The sequence below is a fragment of the Triturus cristatus genome, chromosome 1_2, assembly GCF_964204655.1.
Source record: "Triturus cristatus chromosome 1_2, aTriCri1.1, whole genome shotgun sequence".
Taxonomy (NCBI): Eukaryota; Metazoa; Chordata; class Amphibia; order Caudata; family Salamandridae; genus Triturus; species Triturus cristatus.
This window is the reverse complement of record NC_140580.1, coordinates 1,175,885,213-1,175,898,097: the sequence shown is the minus strand read 5'-3', so window position 1 is coordinate 1,175,898,097 and position 12,885 is coordinate 1,175,885,213. Positions and strand designations below refer to the sequence as shown.

Genomic DNA, 12,885 nt, shown 5'->3' with positions numbered 1-12,885 from the left:
TGTTCACGCAACGCTTATTGCCTAAACATAGGACCGCAGGATGAGTTCACCAGGATCGAGGTCTTCTGGTTGAAACTTGGCTAGCTGGCAGCTGTGCCCCTGATATCTCCGCTACCCTCGCGGATGGTTTTAAACTTTGGGATGGATGGATAGGGGGGGGGGTCTAGGTTCAAGGGAAGGGACCGGCTCTGACGCTGTTTACAAAGATTCTTACAGAGTGGCCGAGCGATTCATGGTACAGAATGCATACACTTCTCATTTGGGAGAACCCCTTATTATGGTGCTTTCCATGTACTGCCCCCCTGTCCATGGTGATCCACTTTGAACTGACTTCGGGTGAGCCGATTGGTCGCAGCCTGGCGAGTTGCTTTCGGTTTCAGTGGCTGGACCCGGTCATCTCTGGATCGAAGCCACTTCAGACAGCACTAAAGCCCTTGTGGGTTCTCCCTTGTCCTTTCACTTCAGTCGACATATTTGGCCCATAACACACGGATCTCTTGACCTTCGTATTTTGGGGCTGACGAGTGCACCCCCTGCCTGGTAGGATCACTTCCAGGTTACGTTGTGTGTTCCAGTGGAACCTCCTAAATCTTCCTCCTCTGGCGTCAGACCCCCAAGAAGGAAGTGGAAGCCTCCCAGCCAGGAGACTTGTTGTAACACTGAAGAGACATTACAATCCTGAACTCGGTGACATTCACAGAGATACTCTTCGCTCCTGGCTACACAGCAATAGATGAGGTGTGCATGTGCTATAGAGCAGCCCCCACCACCCCCCCCCCTTCCCCTCTCTGCTAGGGGGAGAAGCAGGGTCTGTGGTTTACAGAAGAGACATGTCAAGACTGAACTGAGGGGTACAAGTACCCAGGAGCAGCCCCCCCTGCTAGAGGAGAAGCCGGGTCTGGGGTTTACGGAAGAGACATGCTAAGACAGAACTGAGGGGTACAAGTGCCATGGAGCAGCCCCCCGCCCCCCCTGCTAGAGGAGAAGCAGGGTCTGGGGTTTACGAAGGAGTTGAGACATGCAAAGACACAACTGAGGTGTGCATGTGCTATAGAGCAGCCCCCCCCCCTCTGCTAGGGGGAGAAGCAGGGTCTGTGGTTTACAGAAGAGACATGCAAAGACAGAACTGAGGGGTACAAGTGCCATGGACCAGCCCCCCCCCCCCCCTGCTAGAGAAGCAGGGTCTGGGGTTTACGGAAGAGACATGCCAACACAGAACTGAGGGGTACAAGTGCCATGGACCAGCCCCCCCCCCCCCGCTAGAGAAGCAGGGTCTGGGGTTTACGGAAGAGACATGCCAACACAGAACTGAGGGGTACAAGTGCCATGGAGCAGCCCCCCTCCCCCCCCCTGCTAGAGAAGCAGGCTCTGGGGTTTACGGAAGAGACATGCCAAGACAGAACTGAGGGGTACAAGTGCCATGGACCAGCCCCCCCCCCCTGCTAGAGAAGCAGGCTCTGGGGTTTACGAAGGAGTTGAGGCATGCAAAGACACAACTGAGGTGTGCATGTGCTATAGAGCAGCCCCCCCCCCCCTGCTAGGGGGAGAAGCAGAGTCTGTGGTTTATGGAGCAGACATACCAAGACAGAACTGAGGGGTACAAGTGCCATGGAGCAGCCCCCCCTGCTAGAGAATCAGGGTCTGGGGTTTACGAAAGAGCTGGGACTTGCCAAGACAGAACTGAGGTGTGCATGTGCTATAGAGCAGCCCCCCCCCCCTCTGCTAGGGGGAGAAGCAGGGTCCTTGGTTTACGGAAGAGACATGCCAACACAGAACTGAGGGGTACAAGTGCCATGGACCAGCCCCCCCCCCCCCTGCTAGAGAAGCAGGGTCTGGGGTTTACGGAAGAGACATGCCAACACAGAACTGAGGGGTACAAGTGCCATGGAGCAGCCCCCCTCCCCCCCCCTGCTAGAGAAGCAGGCTCTGGGGTTTACGGAAGAGACATGCCAAGACAGAACTGAGGGGTACAAGTGCCATGGACCAGCCCCCCCCCCCCTGCTAGAGAAGCAGGCTCTGGGGTTTACGAAGGAGTTGAGGCATGCAAAGACACAACTGAGGTGTGCATGTGCTATAGAGCAGCCCCCCCCCCCCCCCTGCTAGGGGGAGAAGCAGAGTCTGTGGTTTATGGAGCAGACATACCAAGACAGAACTGAGGGGTACAAGTGCCATGGAGCAGCCCCCCCCTGCTAGAGAAGCAGGGTCTGGGGTTTACGGAAGAGACATGCCAAGACAGAACTGAGGGGTACAAGTTCCATGGAGCAGCCCCCCCTGCTAGAGGTGAAGCCGGGTCTGGGGTTTACGAAGGAGTTGAGGCATGCAAAGACACAACTGAGGTGTGCATGTGCTATAGAGCAGCCCCCCCCTTCCCCTCTCTGCTAGGGGGAGAAGCAGGGTCCTTGGTTTGCGGAAGAGACATGCCAAGACAGAACTGAGGGGTACAAGTGCCATGGAGCAGCCCCCCCTGCTAGGGGGAGAATCAGGGTCTGGGGTTTACGAAAGAGCTGGGACTTGCCAAGACAGAACTGAGGTGTGCATGTGCTATAGAGCAGCCCCCCCTGCTAGGGGGAGAAGCAGGGTCTGTGGTTTACAGAAGAGACATGCCAAGACAGAACTGAGGGGTACAAGTTCCATGGAGCAGCCCCCCCCCTGCTAGAGGTGAAGCAGGGTCTGGGGTTTACGGAAGAGGAATGCTAAGACAGAACTGAGGGGTACAAGTGCCATGGAGCAGCCCCCCCTGCTAGAGGTGAAGCAGGGTCTGGGGTTTACGAAGGAGTTGAGGCATGCAAAGACACAACTGAGGTGTGCATGTGCTATAGAGCAGCCCCCCCCCCTCTGCTAGGGGGAGAAGCAGGGTCTGTGGTTTACGGAAGAGACATGCTAAGACAGAACTGAGGGGTACAAGTGCCATGGAGCAGCCCCCCCCTCCTAGAGGAGAAGCCGGGTCTGGGGTTTACGAAAGAGCTGGGACTTGCCAAGACAGAACTGAGGTTGGAGGAGGTCACCAGCTCAGGTAGCCCTAGAAGTGTATAATGCGACGCTGAAACACTATCAATGTTGACTCTTCTCTGCTAAACAAGCTTTTTATTCCAATAAGATTATTAAAGGGAAGTCTGCACAGAAAGGTGTTTTCCAAGTGGTGGAGCGGTGCCGGACACCACAAGCGTACTCTCGAGTGAGTCCTTCACGGAAGGCGTGTGAGCAGCCGACCTTTGCTAATCAGGTCGAAGACATCAAGAAGGGTGTAGTGTCTGGTTCCTGTTCACAGGTACTCTGTATATGAGGTCTGGGTTTCCTACTCTCTCCCCCTTTCCACCTAACTTTGGAGGAGAGCTTGAAAGGTTTAGAGCTTGTAGTGAGATCAGGGTCTCTTTTAGATCCTTGTCCTCCTGGGACCTTTCAAAAACTATTGGAGGCAACTTAAATCCTCAGAGATTTACTCTAGCGGACAGCATAGCGCCAGCATTCTCTAGGGGTACTACTATCTTACCGCTTTCAAATAAGCCTACTTTGGATTCAGAGACTGGAAAACATTCACCCTGTATCTCCAGAGGTTAATTTGAGGTGGGGGTTTCCGGTGCGCGGCACCAGCACTTAATTGTTGAGGCTGGTATTTATGACCGTCCACCACCTGGTGACGCTGTCTGTCTAATTTTGAATTGAGCACAACAGTTGTTTAATAATTTATACTTTACAAATGACTAAAACCGGCGGCCCAAGCCATTCTTAAAGCTTTGAGCGGCCTGCAATAGTCCATATTGTCACCCTTGGAAAAGTGTCATGGCTAGTAGTTATCGTCAGCGCAGGCAGCGGCAATGGGTGGTGCGAGCTGCAGTGGCCTCCTGACGAGCACTGTACATCTCTATTGCCGTGTGGGGCGAAAGTGTTGGAAAAGTTAGTGGCCAAGATCTTGGGCGACCATTTCCAGTCAAGGTTATTTTTTTTTACTTTTGCAGATTTATATAGGGCAAACGCTACCTGAAGGTATTGGAGCGCTTTACATGAGCACCGGTTACGTTACACAAGGACACATTCATTTTTTTTTTTCGGTAGCCAAGGGGAGATTAAGTGATTTGCCCAGAATCACAGGGTGTGGAGGCGACCCGAGGCTCGAACCTTGGTTTCCCAGCTCCAAGGTCGGCAGTCTAGCCGTGAGACCATATCCTCTCCCCACGTAACCTTCTAAGTGAGAGGCGGGTTCAGCTCGCCTACAACGCAGAGACGGGCCTGGCCTCCATCTTAGATGGTCCGAGATTAGGTTCTGGCACTGAGCAGACCAGCACACTGTTACTGCGGGACCTGTCCCCTACCTGTGGCATCTTACTGGACTCGGGGCAGTCTCTAGTGGGGGTGCAGTGCTGAGATGGTTCCAATCCATCTTCGTGAATAGATTTCACGCAATGATGGGGCTCCCCTTTGTCTCCCAGAATAATGTAGCAGGGTTAACTAAATTATGCAGCAAAAAGACAAACTATACTGCATTTTGCAGCAGATTTTTTGATACTTTTACTTGATTTATTTGTAATTATATACATATATATATATATTACTGCAACCTTCGCCATTCAATTTCCACTTCCAAGGAACAGACCAACACGAACCCATAAATCGGTGTAAAGTCGTTTATTGAAGACCCAGCACCACTGCCGTGACGCGTTTCGGCCTACCAGAGGCCTTGATCACATGACGCACATGAGGAGTGCCTTCACATTTTTAAAGTGCAAGTGACTAAAAAACACCCTAGACATAAATGAGTCATTGCAACTACCTCGATGTAAATACATAATGAATACATATTCATCATGCCGGTTCAGGCAAGTAAAAGCAATAATTCATTAAATATTTATACATTCATAAATACTTGTTAAAAGGCAATACATATGTAAAATAGATGTATTAAAAGAGCAATATTAAAAAACACCAAACATCGACAGATAAAATTCGGGCAAAGTGCACACTTAAAACCATGTCTTATTTCAGTCATTTAAGCTCTATGCCAATAATGGACCCAAACACTCATTTCAAATGTTTGTAGGTCATTGCTTTTACATTTTGTGCAAATGGTAAACAATTCCGCCCAAGTGGGCCTTGAACATTTCCTTATGTCTATGGAACAAAGTGCAAGTGCTAACAAGTGCCATCATGTTGAGCCTTCTTGGTTCATAAAGTGCATGTGTGTTAAACAGTATGCGAAAACTAAAATGTTACCGAGGCAGAGCAGTAAAAGTTACAATGTATAAATACAGGGGAACAATCGGAGGCAGGTAAAGTCCTCATTAGAGTTGAGGCCCTGAGGTGTCTTTGTATCAAGCTCCAATATAAACCTGGTTTCGAGTTTGCGCAACAAAGCTTCCCTGTTACCCCCCGCATAAGCGGTGGGACTGAATCCACAATAAAATATTTCAGATGTTCCAAATCATTGTTGTGGGAGTCCTTAAAGTGCCTCGCAACGGGGTAAGCTGTATCACTATATATATATATATATATATATATATATATATATATATATATATATATAATCTATTTCACCAAAGAATACACTGCACTCCAGGAGAGTCCGTTTTCTCAAACTTAATTTATTTTAGCAGCGCAATTTTCACCACAACCACCACCAACGCGTTTGAACCAAAAATGGCCTTGCTCACGGTATCATGAGTCCATCATCACTTTCTGTATTTATACTGTTTAACCATGAGAAAGTGTAGGTTCTGGTAGTGAATGGCTGCAGTGATCTGTGGCTGGATGCTTACTGGCCAGTAAACCAGGCACACGATGATTCCACTTAACATGGTCAGAAGCTTGGGAGTAGAAATGGACGCCAGGCTTACTTTAGCATCCCAAGATCTATCCGCCATCTTGTCCTGCTGTCACTGATTGAGAACACTAAGGAAGATGTCACCGATGCTCGCGACTGAAGGGAGATGTTTGGCAGTGAAAGCCCCAGTTATGCCAATGCCTTCTATGTAGGCCTGGGCAAAAATTTCGTTCCGTTCGCGGAAATTGCGATAATTTGACATTTTTGCGTTCCGCGGAGAGCGCGAAAATGTCAAAAATTCCGGTTTCCGCAGCTTGGCGATAATTTGTTTCTTGCTCGCGCTGTAAAATGATACATTCTCGCGCGCGCGCGATCGCCTTACCTGAATCCCTGCGTTCGCCGACAAGTTTTCTTGATCCGGTCGCGTTCTCCATGAGATGTTGTATTGTTTTTAGCCATTTGCGCTGTCTCGCGACAGTTCGCGCCCGCAGTGACGTCATGCGTCGCGCGATCACGTCTTTCTTCTCGCGATCATGCACCGCGAGAACAACTCAAAACAAGATGGCCGCGCCCGCAAGCAACCACATGGGTAAGTTGGCGACCCGCAACCATGCAGAAAATCTCGCGAACATGCCGGAAAAAAACTTCCGCATCTTCGCGATATTTCTGCTTGTTTGCGATAATTTTAAACATTCTCGCGATAATTTGCGAAGGTTAATTCCGCAAATTCCGCCCACCCCTACTTCTATGTAGAATTGCCGCATAGATTATCAAACTGATTGTACAGCTCACTCGGAGTGGTTCCTCCAGACTCTCGCAGGCTAAGCCGATTGTCGACATTTGCACCGGCTGCCTGTAAAACCGAGTTCAGTTTGGGTACCTTGTCTGGGACATAAAGGGATTTATGGTAAAGCGCCTTTGCTTCGTGAAAAAAAAACCAAGCATCAAGAAGTGATGCCCAGAGAGATCCTGTGTTCTACTGAGGGGAACTTTCTTGGTGTCCTCCGGATTGGCGCCTTAAAACTCTGGGGTTCAGCTCCATTGTTTTCTTCGCTGCCTGACGCCATGGTCTATTTTCTGGAAGAGTCTGATGAGTTGGATATTTATCCCAGCTTTTTCTTTGCCATTTTACCTGGACTTCCTCTGCACCCATCCTGCCTAGAGACCCGGGTGCATGTCAGACATGGGAATGGAACATAACAAATTAACATCTCCCGGCCACGAATCGCTTTGTCTCGTGGTGAATGTCAGTGTGGTATGTCTGTGCCATGCAGTGTATTGTCACGTGTTGAATGTCAATCATGTGTTGAATGTCAGTGATGTATGTCTGTGCCACGTTGTGCGTTGTGTTGACTGTCAGTGTGGTATGTCTGTGCCACGCATTATGTTCTCATGTGTTGAATAGTGTGGTTTGTCTGTACCACGCGTTTGTCTGTGCCATGCAGTGAGTTATCAAGTGCTGAATGTCCATGTGGTATGTCTGTGCCACGCTGTGAGTTATCACATGTTGAATGTCAGAGTGGTATATCTGCCATGCAGTGCATTGGCACGTGTTCAATGTCAATCACATGTTGCATGTCAGTGTGGTACGCCTGTGCCACACGGTGCTATCACGTGTTGAATGTCAGTGTGGTATATCTGTGCCACGCATTAAGTTCTCATGTGTTGAAGGTCAGTGTTGTATGTCTGTGCCATGCAGTGCGTTCTCGCGTGTTGAATGTCTGTGTGGTATGTCTGTGCCATGCATTAAGTTCTTATGTGTTGAAGGTAAGTGTGGTATGTCTGTGCCATGCTGTGCGTTATCACATATTGAATGTCAGTGTGGTATGTCTGTGCCAAGCATATGTCTGCCACGTGATGAGTTATGTGTTGATTGTCAGTGTGGGATGTCTATGCTACACATATATCTGCCATGCGGTGAGTTATCACATGTTGAATGTCAATGTGGGATGCCTGTGCTGTACAGTAAGTTATCATGTGTTGAAGGTCAGTGTGGTTTGCCTGTGCCACGCGGTGAGTTATCTCAGGTTGAATGTCAGTGTGCAATGTCTGTGCCATGCAGTGTGTTATCACGTGTTCAATTAATGTGGTATGTTTGTGCCACGTGTATGTCTGCCACACGGTGATTTATCACGTGTTTATGATTAATCTGGTATGTCTGTGCCACACAATGCTTTATTGATTGTTTAATGTCATTTATCAGAGGATGTGCCACACAACCATTCATCCCCTGATGTGTGCGGAGTTTGTGCCACATCTCCTCATGGATATGCCTTTTGGTTTCAGTGACTCCACATCAGGACGCTTCGTTTCTTCATACAGAGCCACTTGGAAGGGTGACTGGGTTCTGGATTGCGTTGGAGGAGGCCACGGAAGACAATGGCTGCCTGTGGTTCATTCCTGGCTCCCACACAAGTAAGTAGAGTTCAAACACCTGCTCTCCTTCTGCTCGCTAACGTGGCTCTGCGATACGGTGCCCTAAGATGACTCTGTTGTACTTAGGGGGACCAACTGGCATTGGTGCAAATTCAGGACGGTGAGTGTAAACATTCAGGACAAAGGGTCAAAATTCAGGACACAAATTCAGGACAAAGGGTCAAAATTCAGGACACAAATCCAGGACAATAGGTAAGTTTTACAAACACATCAGAGGAGGTTGTGCAATAGTATATAAGTAAGCCCAGCCATATCCAAACATATTCAACCATTTGCAAACCTATCCATCATGTATCCTTCAAATCTATCATTTCACTCATCCATCCCTTCATCCATCCTTTCACTCATCCATCCATTATCCATCCATCCACCCACCCTTTCACCCTATCCATCTGTACACTCATCCATCCACTCTTCTACCCATCCATTCATTCACTCATTCACTCATCCATCCAGCCATTTACCCTTTCACCCATCCAGCCATCCTTTCACTTACTCATCCTTCCACCCAGTCACTCATCCTTCCACCCATCCACCCTTTCAGTCATCCATCCATCCTCCCTTTCTCTCTCCATCGACCCTTTCACTTAGCCATCCTTCCTTCCATCCATCCATCCATCCACCCACCCACCCACCCATCCATCTACTCATCCACTCATGAATCCATCCACCGACCCTATCACTCATCCATCCTTTCTCTCATCTATTTATCCTTTCACTCCTTCACTCATCTTTTCATCCTTTTGTCCAACTACCCTACCTTTCACCGGGCTTCAGCCCCCCCCTCCCCCCATGTGTTTCAGCCCAGCTGAGACAGCCTCGCGGGCCCCTCTAAATTGCAGAGACATGACGCATTCCGGGCTGTTTGCATCTGAATAGATGCCCCTGCAAGCTGCAGCCCCTCCCTCTCAGTCACCTTCAAGCACCTCTTAACAGCTCCTCAAGGGCGGAAGGTGTGAGGGTAGCCATCCCGCTGCGCCTCTCCAATGCTGCCGGGTATCTGAGCTTTGGTACTGCATCGAGTCTGTTACACCCGACCGCAACAGCATCGGAGTCAAAAGGGAGGTGGGTGGAAGCTGTGCCGGCTTTAGGGTGGGGCGACCGGTGCCCGGTTAAAATTACGGACAAATGGCGTCCGTTAAAGAATCCTTCACGGACAACGGACAGACGGCCGAAATTTCGGACTGTCCGTGAAATTTACGGACGGTTGGTCACCCTAGTTGTACTGTGCCCTAACATGGCTCTCTGATACTGGCCCTAACATGGCTCTGTGATACTGGCTCTACCATCGCTCTGCTGTATGGCGTCCTAACATGGCTCTGCTGTATGGCGCCCTAACATGGCTCTGCCGTTTGGCGCCCCAACATGGCTCTGCCGTTTGGCGCCCCAACATGGCTCTGCCGTTTGGCGCCCCAACATGGCTCTGTCGTTTGCCGCCCCTGGCACGGCTCTGCTGCCGTGCACCCTGGCACGGCTCTGCCGCCATGCACCCTGGCACGGCTCTGTTCTGTACTCTAACATGGCCCCTTTGCACTGATCCTCGACATGGCTGCGTGTACTGCTCTTTTACACGGCGGCTCCTTGTACTGCCCCCCCAATGCAGCTCTGTTTTACTGTGCCCTAACATTGATCCTTTGTACTACTTGCTACAATGGCTCCACCGCACTGTCCGTAACATGGCTCTCCTCCGAGTTATTTTCATTAAATCCTGAAATTTATTTTGGTCTTTAAAAATACATGTTTAAACACAATTTCTGGCCTTTTTAATTTCAAAATTGTTACCTTGTAACTGTCCGGCAAATATTTCTATGTTACTGTTTTTAAGGGTTTCTTTAAACATGTAGATGTTCGAACACATTTGTTCATTGTTCATAGAGGTCTGTTATTTCCCTCCTTCCACCCTCTCTTCTCCAGTTGTTCCCTCTCCTTCCACCCTCTCTTCTCCAGTTGTTCCCTCTCCTTCCACCCTCTCTTCTCCAGTAGTTCCCGTCTCCTTCCACCCTCTCTTCTCCAGTTGTTCCGTCTCCTTCCACCCTCTCTTCTCCAGTAGTTCCCTCTCCTTCCACCCTCTCTTCTCCAGTAGTTCCCTCTTCTCTCACCCTCTTTTCTCCAGTTGTTTGCTCTCCTCCCACCCTCTCTTCTCCAGTTGTCCCCTCTCCTTCCACCCTCTCTTCACCAGTTGTTCCCACTCCTTCCACCCTCTCTTCTCCAGTTGTTCCCACTCCTTCCACCCTCTCTTCACCAGTTGTTCCCACTCCTTCCACCCTCTCTTCTCCAGTTGTCCCCTCTCCTTCCACCCTCTCTTCACCAGTTGTCCCCTCTCCTTCCACCCTCTCTTCACCAGTTGTCCCCTCTCCTTCCACCCTCTCTTCACCAGTTGTCCCCTCTCCTTCCACCCTCTCTTCTCCAGTTGTCCCCTCTCCTTCCACCCTCTCTTCACCAGTTGTTCCCACTCCTTCCACCCTCTCTTCACCAGTTGTTTTCTCTCATCCCACCCTCTTTTCTCCAGTAGTTCCCTCTTCTCCCACCCTCTCTTCTCCAGTTGTTTTCTCTCATCCCACCCTCTTTTCTCCAGTTGTTTGCTCTCCTCCCACCCTCTCTTCACCAGTTGTTCCCACTCCTTCCACCTTCTCTTCACCAGTTGTTCCCACTCCTTCCACCCTCTCTTCTCCAGTTGTCCCGTCTCCTTCCACCCTCTCTTCTCCAGTAGTTTCCTCTTCTCTCACCCTCTCTTCTCCAGTTGTTCCCTCTCCTTCCACCGTCTCTTCTCCAGTTGTTTTCTCTCGTCCCACCCTCTTTTCTCCAGTTGTTTGCTCTTCTCCCACCCTCTCTTTTCCAGTTGTTCCCACTCCTTCCACCCTCTCTTCTCCAGTTGTTTCCACTCCTTCCACCCTCTCTTCTCCAGTTGTTCCCACTCCTTCCACCCTCTCTTCTCCAGTTGTTCCCACTCCTTCCACCCTCTCTTCACCAGTTGTTCCCACTCCTTCCACCCTCTCTTCTCCAGTTGTCCCCTCTCCTTCCACCCTCTCTTCACCAGTTGTCCCCTCTCCTTCCACCCTCTCTTCACCAGTTGTCCCCTCTCCTTCCACCCTCTCTTCTCCAGTTGTCCCCTCTCCTTCCACCCTCTCTTCACCAGTTGTTCCCACTCCTTCCACCCTCTCTTCACCAGTTGTTTTCTCTCATCCCACCCTCTTTTCTCCAGTAGTTCCCTCTTCTCCCACCCTCTCTTCTCCAGTTGTTTTCTCTCATCCCACCCTCTTTTCTCCAGTTGTTTGCTCTCCTCCCACCCTCTCTTCTCCAGTTGTCCCCTCTCCTTCCACCCTCTCTTCTCCAGTTGTCCCCTCTCCTTCCACCCTCTCTTCACCAGTTGTTCCCACTCCTTCCACCCTCTCTTCACCAGTTGTTCCCACTCCTTCCACCCTCTCTTCACCAGTTGTTCCCACTCCTTCCACCCTCTCTTCACCAGTTGTTCCCACTCCTTCCACCCTCTCTTCACCAGTTGTTCCCACTCCTTCCACCCTCTCTTCACCAGTTGTTCCCACTCCTTCCACCCTCTCTTCACCAGTTGTTCCCACTCCTTCCACCCTCTCTTCTCCAGTTGTTCCCACTCCTTCCACCCTCTCTTCTCCAGTTGTTTCCTCTCCTCCCACATTTCTCTCCTCATGTTTCTGCCTCCTGTGTCCACAGGTGGGATCACACGGCGCATGGTTCGCACCCCGGAGGGTTCTCACCCCAGGACCACGTTTGTGGGCTCAGAGCAGAAGTACGAGGAAGACCTCTTTGTGGCAGCACCTGTCAAAAGGGGTATGTATGGCCGGCCGCATCTGGGGGTCTTGGGCAGACAGGGGGTCCTATGCCACAGCCCTAGCGGTTAGGGGCATTTACCACTGCTATTCCGAGTTTTACCTACTATGGCCTTGCAAATGGAACACTAAGTACACACCTTCTGCACTTGATTCTTAATGGTAGATTTGGGCGAGTAGTTCGAGGCTTACCCAAGGTGGTTGTGTAGGGTTACTCGGAACTCAACAAAGTACACAGTAACTCACCAGCATTTACAATGTCCAGGCAATACGTGATCTTAATAAATAAGTATTTTATTCTTCCAACAACTCAGCACCACAAAGATCTTAGTGGATTACAGTCACTACACAGTGCAAAAGGCTAATCTGCAGAGTAGTCCCTTCGCTAACGCACTCTACTCCCTCCATAGTCCACATGTGGAGATGACGGGTTCAGGACTCACGAGAACATGGCAGGCGCTTAATTTATCTCCACCCGTCAAGTCGTTAACCATCGGGTGAATCTGTGGTATCAATGGTAACGAAGTCTGTCCTTCCCTTGCCTTGTTCAGCCGGCTCTACCGATTGACCAGTTACAACTTTACCTAGCCCCCAGATGAAGGTCAGTCCCCACCAGTGTTTATGGGTCTCTCCTGGCACCACCCTCCTTTCTGGGCACTTTCGTGAGAGCTGATAGTGGAGCAAGCAGGTTGACACATATGCCAGACAGGATTCTGTTGATGGTGGCCCCCTGCTGCCCAGCTTCTTCTCGGCTCACGCTCTCCTCACTTTGTCATGATGTACTTGGGTTCCTCCCACGGACACTCGCTCAATGAATCAGCCTTTTGTGCCGGGCCTCGTTGGAGTTGGCAGCATTGGCAGGTACACGACGAAGATGCTCTGAGGCACAAT

At 50.2% G+C, this 12,885-nt stretch overlaps 1 protein-coding gene across 5 annotated transcripts in view; it reads left to right on the top strand.

The window, feature by feature from the left end:
- The window catches only part of PHYHD1 (phytanoyl-CoA dioxygenase domain containing 1), a 151,431-nt gene that overhangs the window by 103,274 nt on the left and 35,272 nt on the right, over positions 1–12,885 (top strand). For all 5 annotated transcript variants that reach the window (XM_085614035.1, XM_085614033.1, XM_085614032.1 and 2 more), the window contains exons 9-10: positions 8,042–8,170; positions 11,879–11,995. In XM_085614035.1, the coding sequence (XP_085470161.1) occupies positions 8,042–8,170; positions 11,879–11,995 (246 nt within the window). The remainder of the gene's footprint in view (positions 1–8,041; positions 8,171–11,878; positions 11,996–12,885) is intronic.